We start from the raw sequence: 22,503 nt of genomic DNA on the forward strand, positions 1-22,503 counted from the left end.
CGAGTGCCGGGAGTTCTCTCGTTTTGATGCAAAGAGATGAAGAGCGCGTTTCGAGTCCTTCAGAGGTTCCTATATTGTGTGCTTCTTGACATTTTCTCAGCACTATATGGCGTGGTGTCTGCAAGACACACATGATGGTTGCAATAACTTTCAGAAGGCTGGTGATTCCACAAATTAACTCAACAAGGAAACTGGTTCATTGGAAGCCATTTCAGGTGACCACCTGATGAAGAAACGCCACAGGGGTGTAAAGCTGTCAGAGTAAAACGGGGTTACTGTGAGGAATCTAAGGCGTAACACATTTTCTGGTTTGGTCCTAATGCGGTTTTGCCACCTTCATTCTGAATCTACAATGTGCACATTAAACCATTGTAGGAAGAGATGTGTCCAAACTTTTCTCCGGTTCTGTATACGAGAGCACGGCGATGTATGAAGAGCGCGGTGAAGGTTCAGGACCATCGCAGCCAGCACCATATATTAACACTCTACACGCCAAGAACACAGTTTATATAATTTATTTTTCAGTATAAAGCAGCACAGAGCTGTGACGAGGTGTAGACAGAGCCCCTGACAAACACGTATCAAACAATTTAAAAGCAGAAACATCCCAAAAAGTTACACAGACGTCCCGGAGTCCTGACTTGGTGCAGATTCCTTCTTGTTGTCTTCGGGCTTCATGGCTGGGAACAAGAGCACCTCCTAGAGAAACAGAAGAGTTGGTATTAGATCAAAGTCTCCTCCGCTGGATGGGACTATCCTGCAGCGATTGCACGTGCCCATACCTTTATATTATTGGAGTCAGTCAGGAACATGGTCAGTCTATCGATACCCATCCCCCAGCCGGCAGTAGGTGGCAGGCCATATTCCAGGGCGGTGCAGAAGTTGTCATCAATGAACATGGCTTCATCATCGCCGGCAGCTTTGGCCTAAGAAAAACGGGAACAGTTCACACGGCAGATTTGGGACGCGGTCAGACCATCAGTCACCGGATGACACGACCTGCATAATCGTTCAGGTTGGCACCAATTTTTAGCTCTGGGAGACGATCAAGGTGCTGAGAGCGACACATATTAGTAATTTACCTTCGCTTGGTCTTCAAAGAGCTCCCTCTGCCGGACTGGGTCGTTCAATTCGGTATAAGCATTGCAAATCTCCTTCTTCATGACAAACAGCTCAAACCTTTCCGTCAGCCCCTTCTCAGATCGATGCCTTTGGGTGCAAGGCAAGAAAACAGGTTAAAAATATGCGTAATATTAGAGATACGCCACCTACGGCCAAGTCTTACCATTTAGCAAGAGGGCTCATGATTTGCGGATGGTCACAGATGTAAGTTGGGTTGATGCAAGTAACTTCCAAGAAGTCACCAACAAGCTGGAAGAATAAAAAATAAAAAGTACTAAAGGATCTAGATAGCGCAAAATACCAAAAAGTGTCGTATCCCTTTAAATACCAAGGAGCTGATAGGCATTAACCTTGTGGATGGGTATAGGAGGCGCGGCCCCTTTTCTATCATCATCACATACCTTATCTAATAGCCTGGCTGTGGTCCGAGGAGGAGGACATTCCACACCCTTCTCCGCACACAGGTCATCCAGGAACTTGCGGGTTTCTGATTTAAAGAATTCGACAAAGACAGTCATTTGAAAACTTTCAGAACAAATGTGATGATCTTAGACAATTTTGGCTAAAACTGACGCATGCCTACATTCCTCCCCCCTCTGTCATTCTTACCTTCGGTGTCAAATTGATCTGTAGCGGGGAGCTTCTTTCCCAGAACCTTTTCCAACTCGTGCACCATACTGATTCTCCTGAATGGGGGAGTGAAGTCTATTTCCTGGGCTGGACCTTCTGGACCCTCCGGGTGGTAGATCACCTTGTAACCACCGGTGATGTGTTTAACCATGCCTGCAATGAAAAATATTCATCAGACAGGTAGTGGACTAGTCAAGAAGGGGTTAAACAAAAATATACTCTTTTCACAATTTTATATTAAGAGTTATACGATTTGCAAGCAAAAAAAAAAAAGGGTAAATATTAGAAATTTAGCAATTTGATTTGTGCTGCCCTGGTCCGGTCCTTTGTTGGACTCAGTCTTCACTTCTGCGCATTACTTCATGGTGTCGCATGAGGAATAGTCACTAGGCTAAAGAGGGGCAAAATAGTGTGGGTCCAGGAGGCCTGGTGAGCCCCAGAGGCACCTAGGATGTCGGGTGCAGAGGTGAAGTTTGGCACCCATGGAGGGGAGGGCCGGACCCGAGAGCCATGGAGGGGAGGGGAGGGCCGAACCAGACAGCCATGGAGGGGAGGGGAGGGCCGGACCCGACAGCCATGGAGGGGAGGGGAGGGCCGGAAAGGACCCAACAGCCATGGAGGGGAGGGGAGGGCCGGACCCGACACCCATGGAGGGGAGGGCCGGACTCGACACCCATGGAGGGGAGTCTCTTCATTCCTGTAAAAGCCAATTAACAGAGTTGGTGCGAATCAATTCGCCGGACTCGGTCAAGTGGCCAGGTCAGTAATTTGTGTGCTCATTGGTGCAAACTGCCTATCACGTTACCTTTTTGGTATCACATGACATGATATCTCGCCAGGCCGGTTAATCAAAAGGAACAGTCATGGATGACAGCAGGACTCTCATCAGACTACTGAGCGGGCTCTATACCGAGTCTACCAAGTCCCAAAACTACATCCATCACAGCTTCCCCAGACTCCTGAATAGCAATACATGATAAATCTCTTGCACCTTTTCCTTCTGCAAAAATCTCAGCACATTGGCTGTTCAGAAGACAGGAAAATCTGGACAACCATCCCTATGATTAAATAACCACTGAGCACAGTGGCTCAGTGGTTAGCACTGCAGCCTTGCAGCGCTGGGGTCCTGGGTTCAAATCCTACCAAGGACATCTGCAAGGAGTTTGTATGTTCTCCCCGTGTTTGCGTGGGTTTCCTCCGGGTTCTCCGGTTTCCTCCCACACTCCAAAGACATACTGATAGGGAATGTAGATTGTGAGCCTCAATGGGGACAGCGATGATGATGTATGTAAAGCACTGAATAATATGTTAGCGCTATATAAAAATAAAGAGGATTTATTATATTAGGGAATATTTACATACAGGAAATTTGGTGCAAAAATAAAATAATTCTGCAAACGGAATATCAATTCATCTAGTTTGGTGAATTTTTTCAGAAAAGTCTCCACCACATCTGCCACGTGTAAATATACCCTTACGTACCTGACAGCAGCTTCTCTGTAATCTCCATCAGGTCGTGATAGTCGGCGTAAGCCATGTAGAATTCACAGGTCGTGAACTCGGGATTGTGCGTCAGGTCGATCCCTTCGTTCCTGAACTGTCGGCCCACCTCATAGACCCGGTCGATGCCACCGACCACCAGCATCTGAATAAAGTAGTCTCGTTAGCTACAGTGGACAGGGCGCCACCTTGGACCATCATGGGAGAAACTGACAAGTACCTTGTGATAGAGCTCGGGGGCGATTCTCATGTACAGGTCCATGTCCAGCTCGTTGTGATGAGTGATGAACGGTTTGGCTACTGCACCTCCAGGAATAATATTCATCATTGGAGTCTCGATCTGTCAAGATATGAATTGGTTTCAAATATTGTTTCGCCCGAACCAATATCATCTGCACAGATCGTAAAGTGTTAAATTACTTCGAGGAATCCCAAGTCGTCCAAAAATCTGCGGAGGTAAGTGATGATTTTTGCTCTGACGATAAACTTCTGCCGTACGTAGTCGTTGAGAATGAGGTCGAGATAACGCTGGCGGAATCTGGTCTCCTGGAAAATAAAGGGATAGGGAATACTGTGAATGTGAGATAAGGATTAAAGATAACTGCAAATAGCTGGGATTCCTCGTGCCCGTCCTCTTCTGGCACCTGCATCGCGCTTTCTTAGTAATATCAGTTTGGAAAGTTAGGTGGTGTAAAGTATGGCCGAGTTGTGATCCAGCTTTCCTAGACTTCCTTATCTACAGTGGTGTGAAAAAGTGTTTGCCCCCTTCCTGATTTCTTTTTCTTTTCCATGTTTGTCACATATCAATGTTTCAGATCACAAAACAAATTTAAATATTAGACAAAGATAACACAATGCAGTTTTTTAAATGAATGTCTTTATTATTAAGGGAAAAAGAAATCCAAACCTACAGGGCCCTGTGTGAAAAAGTGATTGCCCCCAATGCCCCTTAAAACATAAATTAACTATGGTTTATCACATTTTTGGTCATCAGAGTTCAATTTCCCTAGCTACACACAGGCCTGATTACTGCCACATCTGTTCTCAATCAAGAAATCAATTAAATAGGACCTGCCTGACAAAGTGAAGTAGACCAAAAGATCCTCAAAAGCCAGACATCACGCTGTGATCCAAAGAAATCCAGGAACAAATGAGGAATAAAGTAATTGAGATCTATCAATCTGGAAAAGGTTATAAAGCCATTTCTAAAGTTTTGGGACTCCAGCGAACCACAGTGAGAGCCATTATGCATGGAACAAAATTACCTGAAGAGCGCAGCGACGACTCATCCAAGAAGTCACAAAAGACCCCAAAACAAAATCCAAACAACTGCAGGCCTCACTTGCCTCAGTTAAGGTCAGTGTTCATGACTCCACCATAAAAAAAAAAAAAAAAAGAGACTGGGCAAAAATGGCATGCATGGCAGAGTTCCAAGACGAAAACCACTACTGAGCAATAAGAACATAAAGGCTTGTTTTAGTTTTGCCAGAAAACATCTTGATGATCGCGAAGACTTTTGGGAGAATACACCGTGGACTGATGAGACAAAAGTTTAACTTTTTGGAAGGTGTATGTCCCATTACATCTGGCATAGAAGTAACACAGAATTCAGAAAAGGAGCATCATACCAACAGTAAAATATGGTGGTGATAGTGTGATGGTCTGGGGCTGTTTTGCTCCTTCAGGACCTGGAAGACTTGCTGGGGTAAATGGAACCATGAATTCTGCTGTCTACCAAAACATCCTGAAGGAGAACGTCCGGCCATCTGTTCATAACCTCGAGCTGAAGAGCATTTGGGTTATGCAGCAGGACAATGACCCAAAACACACCAGCAAGTCCACCTCTGAGTGGCTTAAGAAAAACAAAATGAAGACTTTGGAGTGGCCTAGTCAAAGTCCTGACCTCAATCTGATGGAGATGCTGTGACATGTTCTTAAAGGCGGTTCGTGCTCGGAAACCCTCCAATGTGGCTGAATTACAACAATTTTGCAAAGATGAGTGGCCAAAATTCCTCCAGAGCGTTGTAAAAGACTCATTGCCAGTTATCACAAACGTTTGATTGCAGTTGTTCCTGCTAAGGGCCCAACCAGTTATTAGGTTTAGGGGACAATCACTTTCACACAGAGCCCTATAGGTTTGGATTTCTTTTTCTCTTAATAATAAAGACCTTCATTTAAAAACTGCATTTTGTGTTTATTTGTGTTATCTTTGTCTAATATTTAAATTTGTTTTGTCACCTGAAACATTTAAGTGTAACAAACATGTAAAAGAATAAAAAAAATCAGTAAGGGGGCAAACACTTTCACATCACTGTATATGTGCAATAGTAGACCCAGTCCAGCACCCAAGTCAGCCCTGCGGATCGCCCCTTTCCTGCCAGTATTCCTTGGTTCCTCTTGATTATCTGGGCTGGCCTCGATGTCATTGAAGTCGCAACAGTCCGGCTAATCAAAAGAAAAGCCGTGGATGCTGGCAGGGAGGGATCCCAGAAGTCGGACCCTCACTAATCAGATTTATCACCCATCTTTTCTTGTGGATAGGTAATAAAATGTTGGTGGGGGAGAATGTGCAAATTAAATTTATGGCGGATGTGTATGGGGGCCATTACCTTGTCTTTCAATCCAAAGTGCAGATGGGGTAACATATGTAGACAAGGAGACAGAAGGGTCATCTCCTGGGGTATGATGCTCAGTTCTCCCTTTTTGGTTTTGCCGGGGTTTCCTTTCACGCCGATAATATCTCCACGTCGTAGTTTGTTGTTTACTGCAATGAATTCTTCCTCGGATTTGTAAAACCTGAAGTTAGAAACAAAACAACCCCAACTGGTTACTTTAGGGTTTAATATTTGCTGTCAAGTTCGGGTCAGGAAACCTGTATGGGCCGGTCTGTGCACTGCGGTCCATACTCGGACCTCGAAATACAAATTTCTGGAAGCGGCCTTAGACGTAGTTGGATGTCATAGATCAGAGAGGATGGAGAGCAGTCAGGTTACTGGGAAGGGCAAATCATTCAGGCTATGATTCTAGGGATGTGCTGTAAAAGGGAAAGTCAGTACAGGAATGAAGCTGTACAGATACATGACATCATCAAGCTCACATCCACCACAGAAAAGTCTGAAACTTAAGAGAAGGCTACTATTTAAAAGGGTATGAAAAAGAATGAAGACTAGTGTTAATGCAATCTTTTAAGTAAAAGGTCACCAATATATGTAAACCCCCTTTTTAATGTCAAAAGGTCTCCATGGCCTTTAAAGGGGGTAATCTGTTGAAAACAAGTTATCACGTATCCACAAGATAGGTGAGAATGTATTAATCGATGCAGGTCCAAGCTCTATGCTCAGCTTTTCCCATCAGCGCCTTAGAGAATGAATAGGGTGCGGATCGGCGTCCAACTTGTCGCTCCATTTTATTCCTAGTCAGGAAAAAAACTCCCCCCATTTTGTCTATTGGTTTGGGTCCCAGAGCTCGGACCCCACACGATCAGTGAGTTATCACATATACTGCGGGGTTATAGGACTTACCTAGAATTGGCCATAACCTGGAGCTTCATGCCTTCCCCACGGAGGTCATAAAAGATCAACTTGGCCCCGGATATACGTTTGGCATGGATTCTGCCTAAAATAAAGACAAAAAATATATAAAATTATCAGGTACAACATGTAAAATATATATAATAAAAAAAATAAAAAATAAAAAAAATGTTCCATCCTGACGGCACCATGGAGGTCGTCCTTCCTATTCTTTACAGGGACAGGAAATGCGAGAGGTTAAAAGCCCTCCCACCACCCTCTCCTCAGTGTTTTTCCTGTCTCTGCAAAGGACAGGTGTGTGAGAGGAGAGCGCAGGAAGAAAGAAGAAAACTCACTTGGGCTCAGGAGGATCGGGGGGTTCCAGACTCTCCTTCCCCGGTGAAGAAGCCTAGTGGCCGACGCCCCCCCAAGGAGGGTAACTCAGTCATGTCCCAGCCGAGCGGAGGAGCTCCTGGGGTCTCGAGCCGCTTACCCCAGAGTGGGGGCTCTAGGCTCACGCCAGCCGGGGACGCCGCTCATATGCACAAGGCGGCCGCCGGAAGCTAGGCGCACTTCTGGTGACGTCACCTGGGAGCGCGGACCATCGTCTTCCGGTCCCAGCGTACGTTTGGGGACATGAGGACCAAGGTAGGATAAAAGCTACCTGGGGTCTGTAAAGGGGGGGGGGGTCCCAGAAAGCTGCACCATGGCGGATACAGCTAGGTCTGAGGCCCCAAAGGAGCAGTCCCCAGTATCTGTGAGTAAAAAACAGCGTATGAGGGGGCTGGGGGAGGGGGGAGTATTAGTATAGGTACTAGTAAGCCTATATTGATATTAGGACATGGCAACACCTACCCCATCCAAGGTGAAAGGATCAGGGAAGCCTAGGAGATGTGCCATATGTAATAAGAAACTTGGCGACTCCGGCAAGCCTCTATGTACAACCTGCACCTCAAAGATCGTTAGGGAAGAAAGATCTACCCTTCTAACCGAGATGAGAACCATGATTAGAGAGGAGGTGCAGGCTTCAGTTTCCAGCCTAATTCCCACGCCAAACGACCCAGGTGGGAGATGGAAGCAAGTTCTGAAGATGATGTTCTGGCCCCTTCCTCGGATCCAGAGGAAGAAGGGGAGGTGGTGTCAGATACCCCAGAGACAGGGAAAAGATACTTATTTTCTTCTGAATATACGGATAAACTCCTGAAGGCTGTAAGAAGTACCATGCAGGTTGAAGAAGCCCAGAAGAATCAGTCGGTACAGGAAGAGATGTTTGGCAGATTGCGGGTTCAGAGACAGAGTCTTTCCTGTAAACCACCATATCCTAGAGGAATGGGAAGAAACAGAAAAAAGGCTGGTTGTGCCCCGAAATTTCAGGCTCCGACTCCCCTTTGAACCAGAGGACATCAGGACCTGGGACGAGGTTCCAAAGACTGATGTTCCGGTAGCTAAGGTAGCCAAGAAGACATCCATTCCCTTTGAGGATTCATCGAGTCTTAAAATACCCGATGGATCGGAAGGCGGACAGACTACTAAAAACAGCCTGGGAAGCGTCGGCGGCAACTATTAAGGCAAACATAGCTGCCACTTCAGCAGCGAGATCCATGTATCTGTGGATTGATCAACTGGAGGATCATATCAGAAATAAGACTCCTAGGGAGGACATAATAGATTCTCTACCATTGTTAACCCCTTTAAAGCCCATGACGTACTAATACGCGTCTGTGCCCTGGGCTTTAAGAGCCTGACCCGTATTAGTACGTCATTGCGATTGCGCGCGCACACACAGGCTGTGCGGGCGCGATCGCCGCCGGGTGTCAGCTGATTGTCACAGCTGACACCCGGTACTATCAGCTGACACCCGGTACTATGTGCAGGGAGCGGTCCCGCACCGCTCCCAGCACATTAACCCCCGCAATGCTGCGATCAAAGTAGATTGCAGCATTGCGGTGGCTTAGGGGAGGTGATCGGTATACTCACCTCCTCTTCCGGCCTCCAGCGCTGTCTGCCGCGGCTTCCCGGGTGTTGCCATGTCGACCCGATGTCGTCATGACAACATCCGGGTCACCAGACAGCAGGAAGATTGTTTGGTCATGCGCAGTGCATGACCAAACAATCTTATCACTGTGCAGCGCTGACTGCCTGCATAGCACAGGGATGGTGCTCCATCCCTATGCTATGCAGGCGATCAGAATAAAAAAAGTGAAAGTCCCATAGTGGGACAAGGTAAAAAAGTAAAAAAACTCCAGGAAAGTGAAAAAAAAAAAAAAAAAAAAAAAAAAAATTGTAAAAATATTAAAAAATAAAAAAAAATAATCCACTAAAAATAAAAATATAATGTACCCATCAATAAATATTATTATGAAAAAAACAAACAATAAAAGTACACATATATGGTATCGCCGCGTCCGTAACGACCTGACCTATAAAACTGTTCCACTAGTTAACCCTTTCAGTGAACACGGTAAAAAATAAAAAAAAACGAAGCAAAAAACAATGCTTTATCATCATACCGCCAAACAAAAAATGGAATAACACGCAATCAAAAAGACGAATATAAATAAAAATGGTACAGCTGAAAACGTCATCTTGTCCCGCAAAAATCAAGCCGCCATACAGCTCCATCATCCGAAAAATCAAAAAGTTATAGCTCTCAGAATAAAGAAATGCAAAAAAATAATTTTTTTCTATAAAATAGCTTTTATTGTGTAAAAGCGCCAAAACATAGAAAAACTATATAAATGTGGTACCGCTGTAAACGTATTGACCCAAACAATAAAGCTTACCTTATCAATTTTACCACAACCGGAGCAGAATAAAAAAAATGTAAAAAAAAACAAATTCCTGAATTGTTGGTTTTTGGTTATTCTGCCTCCCAAAAGCTGGAATAGAAAGCGATCAAAAAATATCACATGCCTGAAATGGCACCAATAAAAACGTCAACTCATCCCGCAAAAAAACAAGCCGTCACATGACTCTGTCGGCCAAAATATAGAAAAATTATAGCTCTCAAAATATGGCAATGCAAAAACTAGATTTTACAAAATACGTGTCTCTTAGTGTGTGACAGCTGTCAATCATAAAAACCCGATAGGATTCTGGTATCACTGTAATCGCACCGACCCGAAGTATAAAGTCGTCTAATCACTTATACCGCATGAGGAACGGCGTAAAAAATAAACGCTAGGGTTGGGGTTGTGCCAATGTTAGGGTTTTTTTTTTTTTTTTTTTACTTTTGAAAAAAAAAAGATGACGATATGGTGACTAGTGTTGAGCGCAAGTGCTCGCTACTTGAGTTTGCATCGGGTGCTCGGGTATGCACGGAGTATCGCGGGTGCTCGAGTCTCCGCCCCATATGCTTCGCGGACAAAAAACCTTGCGGGGATTGTCTGCCATTCACGAGCGATCCCCGCATGTTTTTTTTGGGGGTGTCTAATAACCGTGAAACATGCGGGCGGGGACTCGAGCATTTCACTTGAGCACCCGTGATACATGGTGCATACCTGAGTACCCGATGCAAACTCAAGTAGCGAGCACTTGCGCTCAAGACTAATGACAACTTATTCAATATGATGACCTAATGTCAAAATGTTCACTATACCCCTTAATAAAATCCTTGAGGGGTATAGTTTCCAAAATAGGGTCACTTGTGGGGGAGCTCCAATGTTTAGGCACACAGGGGCTCTCCAAACGCAACATGGTGTCCGCTAACAATTTGAGCCGATTTTCCATTCAATTTGTTAGCGGACACCATGTTGCGTTTGGAGAGCCCCTGTGTGCCTAAACATTGGAGCTCCCCCACAAGTGACCCCATTTTGGAAACTAGACCACCCACGGCACCTATCTAGATGCATAGTGAGCACTTGGAACCCCCAGGTGTTTCACAAATTGATTCGTAAAAATGAAAAAGTGTTTTTTTTTCCACTTTTTCATTTTTACGAATCAATTTGTGAAGCACCTGGGGGTTCCAAGTTCTCACTATGCATCTAGATAGGTGCCTTGGGGGGGGGGGGGGGTCTAGTTTCCAAAATGGGGTCACTTGTGGGGGGTTTCCACTGTTTAGGCACATCAGGGGCTCTCCAAACGCAACATGGCGTCCGCTAATTATTCAAGCAAATTTTACAATCAAAAAGTCAAATGTCGCTCCTTCCCTTCCGAGCCCTGCCGTGCGCCCAAACAGTGGTTTTTCCCCACATATGGGGTATATGCGTGCCCAGGAGAAATTGCACAACAAATTTTGGGGTCCATTTTTTCTTGTTACCCCTGCGAAAATAACAAAAATTGGGTCTAAAAGTAACATTTTTGTGAAAAAAGTTAAATATTCATTTTTTTCTTCCACATTCCAAAAATTCCTGTGAAGCATCTGAAGGGTTAATAAAGTTCTTGAATGTGGTTTTGAGCACCTTGAGGGGTGCAGTTTTTAGAATGGTGTCACTTTTGGGTATTTTCTGTCATAAAGACCTCTCAAAGTGACTTCAAATGTGATGTGGTCCCTAAAAAAATGGTTTTGTAAATTTTGTTGGAAAAATGAGAAATCGCTGGTCAACTTTTAACCTGTATAGCTCCCTAACAAAAAAAAAATTTGGTTCCAAAATTGTGCTGATGTAAAGTAGACATGTGGGAAATGTTATTCATTAAGTATTTTGTGTGACATATCTCTCTGATTTAAGGGCATAAAAATTTAAATTTTGAAAATTGCAAAATTTTCGCCAATTTTCCGTTTTTTTCCACAAATAAACGCAAATGATATCGAAGAGATTTTACCACAATCATGAAGTACAATATGTCACGAAAACACATTCTCAGAATCAGGGGGATCCGTTGAAGCGTTCCAGAGTAATTACCTCATAAAGTGACAGTGGTCAGAATTGTAAAAATTGGCCTGGTCATTAACGTGCAAAACACCCTCGGGGGTAAAGGGGTTAAAATTGGCCACGGGGTTTATGGCGGACGCTTACGCCGAGTCAGTCAGGTTCGAGGCCCGCAACAACTCTTTGTCTAATGCAGCCCGGAGGGCTATCTGGATGAAGACGTGGTCGGGAGATGTTCAATATAAAAATAAATTATGTGCCATCCCATTTTCAGGTTTAAGGGTATTCAGGCCAATCCTAGTTGATGTCTTGGAAAAGGTTTCCGATAAGAAAAAGGGATTCCCTGAGGAAAAACCTAAAAGATTTCAGCCCTTTCAGAAATCCCGCCCGCCCCAGAGACAGGAGTATAGGGGGGGGGGGGGGAAGGGAAAAACTGGTAGATGGAGCTACTCTAAAGGGGGTAGAGGTAGAGCCCCTCTCTTTGCTTCCAGTTCTGAGTCCAAAAGGCAATGACGCCATGAACCTGAGGGGGGGGGGGGCGTCTCAGTTACTTCGCCAGAAGTTGGGCAGGGATAACTCAGGACCCATGGGTTCTAAAAATAATTTCCCAAGGTTATTCCCTAGAATTTATTCAACCGCCACCCGAAAGGTTCTGTTTAACAGACCCCACTCCCATTCTTTCAATGGTCCCATGCAGACAGAGGGTCAGGACTGGTAAAACTGGTAGATGGAGCTACTCTAAAGGGGGTAGAGGTAGAGCCCCTCTCTTTGCTTCCAGTTCTGAGTCCAAAAGGCAATGACGCCATGAACCTGGGGGGGGGGGGGGCGTCTCAGTTACTTCGCCAGAAGTTGGGCAGGGATAACTCGGGACCCATGGGTTCTAAAAATAATTTCCCAAGGTTATTCCCTAGAATTTATTCAACCGCCACCCGAAAGGTTCTGTTTAACAGACCCCACTCCCATTCTTTCAATGGTCCCATGCAGACAGAGGGTCAGGACTGGTAAAACTGGTAGATGGAGCTACTCTAAAGGGGGTAGAGGTAGAGCCCCTCTCTTTGCTTCCAGTTCTGAGTCCAAAAGGCAATGACGCCATGAACCTGGGGGGGGGGGGGGGGGGGCGTCTCAGTTACTTTGCCAGAAGTTGGGCAGGGATAACTCGGGACCCATGGGTTCTAAAAATAATTTCCCAAGGTTATTCCCTAGAATTTATTCAACCGCCACCCGAAAGGTTCTGTTTAACAGACCCCACTCCCATTCTTTCAATGGTCCCATGCAGACAGAGGGTGAGGACCTCCTGGATTTGGGAGTCATAGTGCCGGTTCCCCTACAGGAGATAGATCGAGGGCATTATTCAACATTGTTTACAATAAAGAAACCCTTGGGAAAGTCGCGCACGATAATAAATTTAAGACCCCTGAACCACTGGATAAGGTACAATAGACTTAAAGAATGCGTATTACCATGTTCCCATTCACCCCCTTTGTCAAAAATTCCTCCGTTTTGCAGTAAGGGTTCAGGGAAGAACTTGCCACTTTCAGTTTCAGGGCCTTCCTTTTGGCCTAGCGTCAGCACCGTGAGTCTTCACGAAGTTGATTTCGGAGGTTGTTGCCTTCCTGAGGAAAAAGGACATCACCATAGTACCCTATCTGGACGACTTTCTTCTGATTGCCAGCTCAGAAGAACTTCGGAGTCACCTGAACATAACCGCCATGACTCTTCAGGACCTAGGCTGGATTATCAACTTGGAAAAATCTAATTTGATGCCGGGAACCAGGAAGATATTTTTGGGGGTACTTCTGGACTCCGAAGCAAGAATATCTGTCTTGCCAGAAGAGAAGCAGAGGGCGGTAAGGGTCAGAGTACAGGGATTTCTAAAAGGACGGAAATCCATCAGGATGGCTATGAAGGTATTGGGCACCCTAACATCTTGCATCCCCTGTGTCCGCTGGAGCCAGTTCCACTCAAGGGATCTCCAGAGAGCAGTCATATCCGCCTGGGACAGAAGGCAGATAACCTTAGACAGAGAAATCTGCTTATCCCCAAGAGTAAGGAGATCTCTAATTTGGTGGTTAAGACCAGAAAATCTGAAGAAGGTGATCCCGTGGATAACATCCCCTTGTGTCACCATTACTACCAACGCAAGCAGGTTAGGATGGGGAGCACATCTAAAAGGAGAATTTCTTCAGGGTTCTTGGCCAACAGAAATCCAGGCATGCTCATCAAATTACAGAGAGCTACCCGCGATCTGGGAGACGCTGAAGCGCACCCAAGCTCAGTTAAGGAATCAGCACGTGAAGATCTTGTCAGACAACATGACTGCAGTTTCCTTTCTACGGCACCAGGGGGGCCCAAGGCACCCAACGCTCCAGGACCTAGCCACAAGGACTTTTTCCTGGGCGGAAAGAACAATCTGGTCCATTTCGGCGGTCCACCTAGCAGGAACCAGAAACATAACAGCAGACTATCTAAGCAGACAGAAGATCTTACCAACGGAATGGGACCTAAACAGCGAGGTGTTCCGGCAGTTGTGTGTCCGTTGGGGATTTCCCCAAACAGACCTTTTTGCAACAAGGAAAAATGCAAAGGTCAGAAGATTCTTTTCCCTAAATCCAGCAGACATGCCAGAGGGCGTGGACGCCTTGAATCACAGCTGGAGCCTGTGTCCAGCCTATGCATTTCCCCCTATAGCATTAATATCACGGACTCTTCGGAAGATTCAGGAGGACCAAGCAGAAGTCCTCCTAATAGTACCCTACTGGCCGAAGAGGAGTTGGTTTTCCCTGCTGAAGAGGATGGCACAGGACGAACCCTTTCTTCTGCCTTTGAGAGAGGACCTCCTCAACCAGGGCCCGGTGTTTCATCAAGATCTGAAGAGACTCCAGCTTTCAGCCTGGATCCTGAAAGGGAGATACTAAAGGCTCGCCGTCTCTCGGACCAAGTAATATCCACGATGTAGGCAAGCAGAAAACCAGTCACCTCTGCAATCTATATGAAGATCTGGAGAAGGTTCTGTACTGAGAGTGGCAATGCAGAAATAGATTCTTCCCGCCCCAATATTCCTAAAATATTAGATTTCCTTCAGGCAGGATTTAATAAGGGGTTGAGACCCAGTACGCTGAAGGTTCAGGTTTCGGCCTTAACAGTAATTTTTGACTATCCCTTAGCATCTCATCTGTGGATGGTCAGATTCCTAAAAGCCACCCAGAGGCTAAGACCCAGAATTAGGAAATCCTTTGCTCCCTGGGATCTAAATTTAGTCCTTAATGCTCTATGTAAACACCCGTATGAGCCAGCAGAAGATATTTCTATTGCAAATCTGTCCAACAAAAAGGCTTTTCTAGTGGCGATAACTTCAGCGAAGAGAATAAGGGAAATACAGGCCCTCTCTATTCAGGATCGTTATCTTCGTATCTTAGATGACGGTATAGTGCTTAGCTTTAACCCAGCCTTTAGACAAAAGGTTGTCTCCACCTAAAATCTTAATCAGCAAGTCATTTTGCCCTCATTTTGTCAAAACCCTAGGAACCCCAAGGAACAGTCTCTCCATTCCTTTGATGTGAGAGTCAGTAATTAATTACCTTCAGGCGACTAAGGGTTGGAGACAGTGTAAAGGACATATTGATATTCATGCTATAGCTACTCCATTTTTGCAGCTTGCTCCTAAAATCATGTTATTATTACTATATACATTCTTTTATCCTGCTTCACATGCAATTTTCTCACAAGAACTTTTTCTCTCAAGAACATTTTATGAGACACCCTGCTCCTGTTATCTAACTAGTCTGAGCTGGGATGTGTAACCTTGTAACTTTCCATCATGCACCGAACCAACGATAATATGACCATATGTGTGGTTCTGTAATAATTGTACTAACATTGGTTCAAGCCTGTAGTATGGCTGTAGGTGATTGGCTATTGATATACTCAAAACAATATATAATGCTAAGGAGAAATAAAGGGGTTAGAGATTCTCGAATCCTCCCATACAGAGCTTTGTTTCCGTCTGGCTTCCTGATTGCAATCAACCTTGTAACATAATAATTTGACACTCACTTGGTCAACCGTGAAGGGTCATTGCTGACCTCCCTCAAGAACAGGACCAAAATCTATTTCTCCAATATGGGGGGAAGAAAGCCTCAAAACAGACTATAGCCAGATGGATTACTTCTACTATCTCGGGGGCCTATATTTCAGAAAATAGATCCGCCCCTATGGAATTAAAGGCCCATTCCACCAGAGCAGTTTCCACCTCTTGGGCAGAGAGAGCAGGCTTCAGTGGACCAGATCTGTAGTGCAGCCACATGGTCTAACATAAGCACCTTTTGTAAACATTATAAGTTAGATGTTGTCTCAGGTCATCAGTCGGGGTTCGGCCGAAACGTTTTACAGGCTGTGGTCCCTCCCTAGAGTTGCCAAACTTTGGTATTCTCCATGGTGCCGTCAGGATGGACGTAATGGAAAACCGGAATTAGTCTTACCGGTAATTATGTTTCCAGGAGTCCATCCTGATGGCACAGTTAGTTCCCTCCCTTCTTGGTATATTCCAATGTACATCCTAAAATGTATTAAAATTAAAATAAACAAGATTTAGCATCCATCCAGGTGTGGTACTTGGAAAAACCACTGAGGAGAGGGTGGTGGGAGAGGCTTTTATCCTCTCACATTTCCTGTCCCTGTAAAGAATAAGAAGGACGACCTCCATGGTGCCGTCAGGATGGACTCCTGTAAACATAATTACCGGTAAGACTAATTCCATTTTTTTTTTTTCTTTAGGAAAAAAATTTTTGGAGTACTGTAAAAGTTACAGTTAGCATTTAAAGGTGATGAGAAGAAGAGTCAAATAAAAGTTCTATTCTTGAATGAGAAAAATGACTGCCAATCAGTGAGATATCAGGAAACTTACCTGCGACGGTGACGACTTCCTCCAAGTGGTCGCCGACTTGCAGGTCGTTGTATTTCTGGATGAATTCGGTGAGAGACATCTGAACTGGGAACTTGTGAGGATAAGGGTCATCCTTGGTGCCCTTCAGCTGCTGGATCGCCTGGGTTCTGATTTTGTAGTATTGCTGCAAAATAAGGAAAAAAGAAAAATATGAGAAAAAGCAGAATATTCCCCTCCGAGGGCTATCGCAAACAACTACTCCCATCGTGCCATGACGCAGATCTGGAGGATTATTTTTCAGATCAGGAACTTACATTGGGATCGAGACTTTCCTCGTCCACCACTTCTTCGTCTGCTTCCGGTTTCGGCGTTTTCTCATTCTGATCTTTCTGTTTTGCTTCTTTCTCGGCCGCCTTTTTTTCGGCTTTCATTCGCCTTTTCAGCTCACTGTAAAAGGAGAGAGAATTAAAGCAACGAGACATCGAATTATAAGTCCCTCCTGAAGGGATTATTAAGAAAAAAAAAAGTTGATTTTTACATGCACTTTGCAATTTCTCCCCCCATTTAATAAGATGAGGCAACTCCTTGAAGGAACTGTCATGTCAGCGATTGCTCGGTCTAGGAGTTATTTGTAGACGGTGATAGGTCAGTGGCTACCGGACAGACCTTCATAAGGAAAAAAATGGTGGGGCGCAGAGAAACAGGAGGCACCAACCTTTTTTTCCCATGAAGTGTCTGGTCCTTGTAGAGAGGAGAATAAGTAGAAAGATGTTTTCCAAGGATATTCTCTTTAAGTGCTCTGGGGGCCCAAACCGGGCTCCTAAACAGCCTGAGGAGAGCCAGTGCCATCGCAGCACATAACTCCTAACCCCCGGGGGGCGTTACCACCTAACGGGAAGACAACAAGGCGGAATATATTATATATAGTATAGGTAATCAAAGCATCACCCAACGGGGATATCACAGCACAGGTCAGACAAGGAAAACCCTATACAAGTACGGCTGTAGGGGAATTAGGAAGTGTAGACCCCCGGATTTGCCCACATCGCTATATATTTAATATATCATTTATATATTATATATTTAATTGTTTTAATATGTATTTAAAAATAAAAATATACAATATATAAATGTTATATAAAAAAATATATTTATATTTTTAAATATATATTAAAAAAATAAATATTAAAAATATAATTTTACAGTATATATTTTTGTAATATATACACACTACCGTTCAAAAATTTGGGGTCATTTAGAAATGTCATTATTATTGAAAGAAAAGCACATTTTTTTTTAATGAAGCTAACAATAAATGAATCAGAAATACCCTCTATACATTGTTAATGTGGTAAATGACTATTCTAGCTGCAAACGTCTTGTTTTTATTGCTATAACTACATAGGTGTATAGAGGCCCATTTCCAACAACCACCACTCCAGTGTTTTAATGGTACATTGTGTTTGCTAACTGTGTAAGAAGGCTAGTGGATGTTTAGAAAACCCTAGAAAACCCTTGCACAAGTATGTTAGCCCAGCTGAAAACGGTTTGGCTGATTTGAGAAGCTATAACATTGACCTTCCTTTGAGCTAGTTGAGAATCTGGAGCATTACATTTGTTTGTTTTATGAAACTCTCAATATGGCCAGAAAAGGAGAACTTTCATGTGAAACTCGACAGTATTCTTGTTCTTAGAAATGAAGGCTATTCAATGCGAGAAATTGCCAAGAAACTGAAGATTTCCTACAACGGTGTGTACTAGTCCCTTCAAAGGAGAGCACAAACAGGCTCTAACCAGAGTAAAAATAGAAGAGGCCCCGCTGCACAGCTGAGCAACAAGACAAGGACATTAGAGTCTCTAGTGTGAGAATTCAACGCCTCACAGCTCCTCAACTGGCCGCTTCATTAAATAGTACACGCAAAACGCCAGTGTCAACGTCTACAGTGAAGAGGCGACTCCGGGATGCTGGCCTTCAGGGCAAAGTGGCAAAGAAAAAGCCATATCTGAGACTGGCTAATAAAAGGAAAAGATTAATATGGGCAAAAGAACACAGACATTGGACAGAGGAAGATTGGAAAAACGTTTTATGGACAGACGAATCAAAGTTTGAGGTGTTTGGATCACACAGAAGAACATTTGTGAGACGCAGAACAACTGAAAAGATGCTGGAAGAGTGCCTAACGCCATCTGTCAAGCATGGTGGAGGTAATGTGATGGTCTGGGGTTGCTTTGGTGCTGGTAAAGTGGGAGATTTGTACAAAGTAAATGGGATTTTGAATAAGGAAGGCTATCACTCCATTTTGTAACGCCATGCCATACCCTGTGGACAGCGCTTGATTGTAGCCAATTTCATCCTACAACAGGACAATGACCCAAAGCACACCTCCAAATTATGCATGAACTATTTAGGGAAGAAGAAGACAGCTGATATTCTATCTGTAATGGAGTGGCCAGCGCAGTCACCAGATCTCAACCCCATTGAGCTGTTGTGGGAGCAACTTGACCGTATGGTCCGCAAAAAGTGCCCATCAAGCCAATCCAACTTGTGTGAGGGGCTTCAGGAAGCATGGGGGGAAATTTCTCAAGATTACCTCAGAAAATTACCAGCTCGAATGCCAAAGGTCTGCAATGCTGGAATTGCTGCAAAGGGAGCATTCTGTGACCAAAGCAAAGCTTGAAGGAGAAAATTATTCTTTCAAATAAAAATCATTATTTCTAACCTTGTCAATGTCTGCACTATATTATCTATTCATTTTGCAACTCATTTGATAAATAAAAGTATGAGTTTTCATGGAAAACAGAAAATTGTCTGGGTGACCCCAAACTTTTGAACGGTAGTTTACATATTAAATAATTAAAAATAAATATAAATTTACAGTACATATACAAATAATTTAAATATATACTGTAAAATATTTTTAATATATATTTTAACACTATAAATATTACTAATAAATTATATGTATATATATATATATATATATTACAGACCAAAAGTTTGGACATACCTTCTCATTTAAAGAAATTTCTGTATTTTCATGACTTTGAAAATTGTACATTCACACTGAAGGCATCAAAACTATGAATTAACACATGTGGAATTATATACTTAACAAAAAAGTGTGAAACAACTGAAAATATGTCTTATATTCTAGGTTCTTCAAAGTAGCCACCTTTTGCTTTGATGACTACTTTGCACACTCTTGGCATTCTCTTGATGAGCTTCAAGAGGTAGTCACCGGAAATGGTTTTCACTTCACAGGTGTGCCCTGTCAGGTTTAACAAGTGGGATTTCTTGCCTTATAAATGGGGTTGGGACCATCAGTTGTGTTGTGCAGAAGTCTGGTGGATACACAGATGATAGTCCTACTGAATAGACTGTTAGAATTTGTATTATGGCAAGAAAAAAGCAGCAAAGTAAAGAAAAATGAGTGGCCATCATTACTTTAAGAAATGAAGGTCAGTCAGTCCAGAAAATTGGGCAAACTTTGAAAGTGTCCCCAAGTGCAGTTGCAAAATTCATCAAGCGCTACAAAGAAACTGACTCACATGAGGACCGCCCCAGGAAAGGAAGACCAAGAGTCACCTCTGCTTCTGAGGATAAGTTTATCCGAGTCACCAGCCTAAGAAATTGCAGGTTAACAGCAGCTCAGATTAGAGACCAGGTCAATGCCACACAAAGTTCTAGCAGCAGATACATCTCTACAACAACTGTTAAGAGGAGACTTTGTGCAGCAGGCCTTCATGGTAAAATAGCTGCTAGGAAACCACTGCTAAGGACAGGCAACAAGCAGAAGAGACTTGTTGGGGCTAAAGAACACAAGGAATGGACATTAGACCAGTGGAAATATGTGCTTTGGTCTGATGAGTCCAAATTTGAGATCTTTGGTTCCAACCACCGTGTCTTTGTGCAACGCAGAAAAGGTGAACGGATGGACTCTACATGCCTGGTTCCCACCGTGAAGCATGGAGGAGGAGGTGTGATGGTGCTTTGCTGGTGACACTGTTGGGGATTTATTCAAAATTGAAGGCATACTGAACCAGCATGGCTACCACAGCATCTTGCAGCGGCATGCTATTCCATCCGGTTTGCGTTTAGTTGGACCATCATTTATTTTTCAACAGGACAATGACCTCAAACACACCTCCAGGCTGTGTAAGGGCTATTTGACCAAGAAGGAGAGTGATGGGGTGCTACGCCAGATGACCTGGCCTCCACAGTCACCAGACCTGAACCCAATCGAGATGGTTTGGGGTGAGCTGGACTGCAGAGTGAAGGCAAAAGGGCCAACAAGTGCTAAGCATCTCTGGGAACTCCTTCAAGATTGTTGGAAGACCATTTCCGGTGACTACCTCTTGAAGCTCATCAAGAGAATGCCAAGAGTGTGCAAAGCAGTCATCAAAGCAAAAGGTGGCTACTTTGAAGAACCAAGAATATAAGACATATTTCAGTTGTTTCACACTTTTTTGTTAAGTATATAATTCCACATGTGGTAATTCATAGTTTTGATGTCTTCAATGTGAATGTACAATTTCCCTAGTCATGAAAATACAGAAAAATCTTTAAATGAGAAGCTGTGTCCAAACTTTTGGTCTGTACTGTATATATATCTCTGGTCTCAGATCTCTGCAGACAGCCAAAAACCAGAAGTGAAAATGATTGTGCACCAAATTCATGGGTGCGTCTGAACGTCCCAGGATTACAAGAAGTCATATGACCCGTCCGGCCTGATAAACTACAACATACAGATTAACATACTGGGCCGATATTAAACAGGTTTAACCCTTTCCTTTAGCAGCTAATTTTCAATTTTGCACTTGTTTTTACCTCCCCTCTTCTTCCCTGAGCCATAACCCCCCCCCATCTGATGCCCTATGAGGTCTTGTTTTTTTATGCAGTTTTGAATGATACCATATGAAAAAAACCAAGTGTGGTGAAAACTCATCCTAACCCGACAAGCTAAAGGATAAATCATCCCCAACAATAGGGGATCAGTTCCAAACTTTAAAAGAAGTTTCTTCCCCGTCTTCATAGATGGATAGTGTTGGATTGAGCACTTTGGCAATTTACTGCTTAATAAAATTTGCAGCCGTTCGTGAGATATTAACTCTTTCCCTTTTGTTTACAGCTTGTTACCTAGGAGACCGACCACCGCTGCCATCTAGCTTGTAAGCACTGGGCTGAGATTAGGAGGTAACCGCTATCTTCAGCTTCAAAACAGCACTTACAAGCTCGCCAGAGAAGAGCTTGTAAGCACTGTGCATGTTCTGCTAATCTAGCAGCAGTGGTCGGTCTCCAAGGCAACAAGCGGTAAACAAAACATAACATTTCCTTTGCATCGCTCCTTTTCTGATTGGTTGTCGTGGGTAACTGTTCTAATGTACCTTTGTGTCAATTTTGATACAAAGTCGCAGAAACATTAATTTTACTACGAAAAAAATAAAATAAAAAAAATCATGAAAATCTTCATCAGACTCAATTATAAAACCAAAGCCCTCTATGTGGCCTCAGAATTAATAAAAAAAATCTGCATTCACTTTCCAGAAATGTCTGCAGAAAGCTCAGAAATCCTGCACTAGTTACATCAGCCGCAGGCTTCGCCCTTGGGAGTTGTAGTTTTTTACAGCAGTCACGCAATAGGCTGTAACGAGCAGGAAACTACATTTCCCATAATCCCACAGTGTATACACTTCAGGCATGGAGCACAGAGCACATGCTGCTCTGAGAGAAGAGCTCGGTGCAGGAGCTGCGCTGTATATCCGTTATGTCGCCCTCTGAGTAGCACTTACTTTTTGCTCAGTTTCCCCTCACAGTCCCCGGTAGCAGCTTCCTGAACGTCCGCCATGTCCTCAGCTCAGACCGGTGAAAAGAAAGCACTTCCGCCTGCGCAGAGAGAAGCCGCTAAAATTACTCCCGCCCAGAGGGGTGGAGCTTGGTGACGTTGCAGCATTGGATTGGCTCCCGGAGTGACATACCTTATGTGGTGGTACTTGGATACTGTCATAAGACGGTGATAACGTGCGGTCACCGAGCAGGTCGGTTACGTCATAC

General features: G+C 43.9%; 1 protein-coding gene across 2 annotated transcripts; it reads right to left on the reverse strand.

Moving 5' to 3' along the window:
* Positions 1-499: 499 nt before the first annotated feature.
* KARS1 (lysyl-tRNA synthetase 1) lies at positions 500-22,398 on the reverse strand. 2 transcript variants are annotated; one of them, XM_073659798.1, is made up of 15 exons: positions 22,242-22,389; positions 17,167-17,339; positions 16,766-16,898; positions 16,473-16,635; positions 6,774-6,867; positions 5,862-6,048; positions 3,673-3,798; positions 3,473-3,592; positions 3,235-3,397; positions 1,732-1,905; positions 1,524-1,609; positions 1,286-1,371; positions 1,083-1,209; positions 783-926; positions 500-699 (listed from the first exon to the last, which is right to left on the reverse strand). In XM_073659798.1, exons 2-15 carry the CDS (start codon positions 17,298-17,300, stop codon positions 616-618), a joined length of 1,821 nt encoding a protein of 606 aa, XP_073515899.1. In that variant the 5' UTR covers positions 17,301-17,339; positions 22,242-22,389; the 3' UTR covers positions 500-615. The 2 variants fall into 2 exon arrangements, with proteins under 2 accessions (XP_073515899.1, XP_073515900.1); XM_073659799.1 differs by lacking the exon at positions 17,167-17,339 and having other exon boundaries at positions 22,242-22,398.
* Positions 22,399-22,503: the final 105 nt, after the last annotated feature.

This window comes from Phyllobates terribilis, unplaced genomic scaffold, assembly GCF_046119375.1.
Source record: "Phyllobates terribilis strain yellow unplaced genomic scaffold, ASM4611937v1 Scaffold_14__1_contigs__length_39327217, whole genome shotgun sequence".
NCBI lineage: Eukaryota > Metazoa > Chordata > Amphibia > Anura > Dendrobatidae > Phyllobates > Phyllobates terribilis.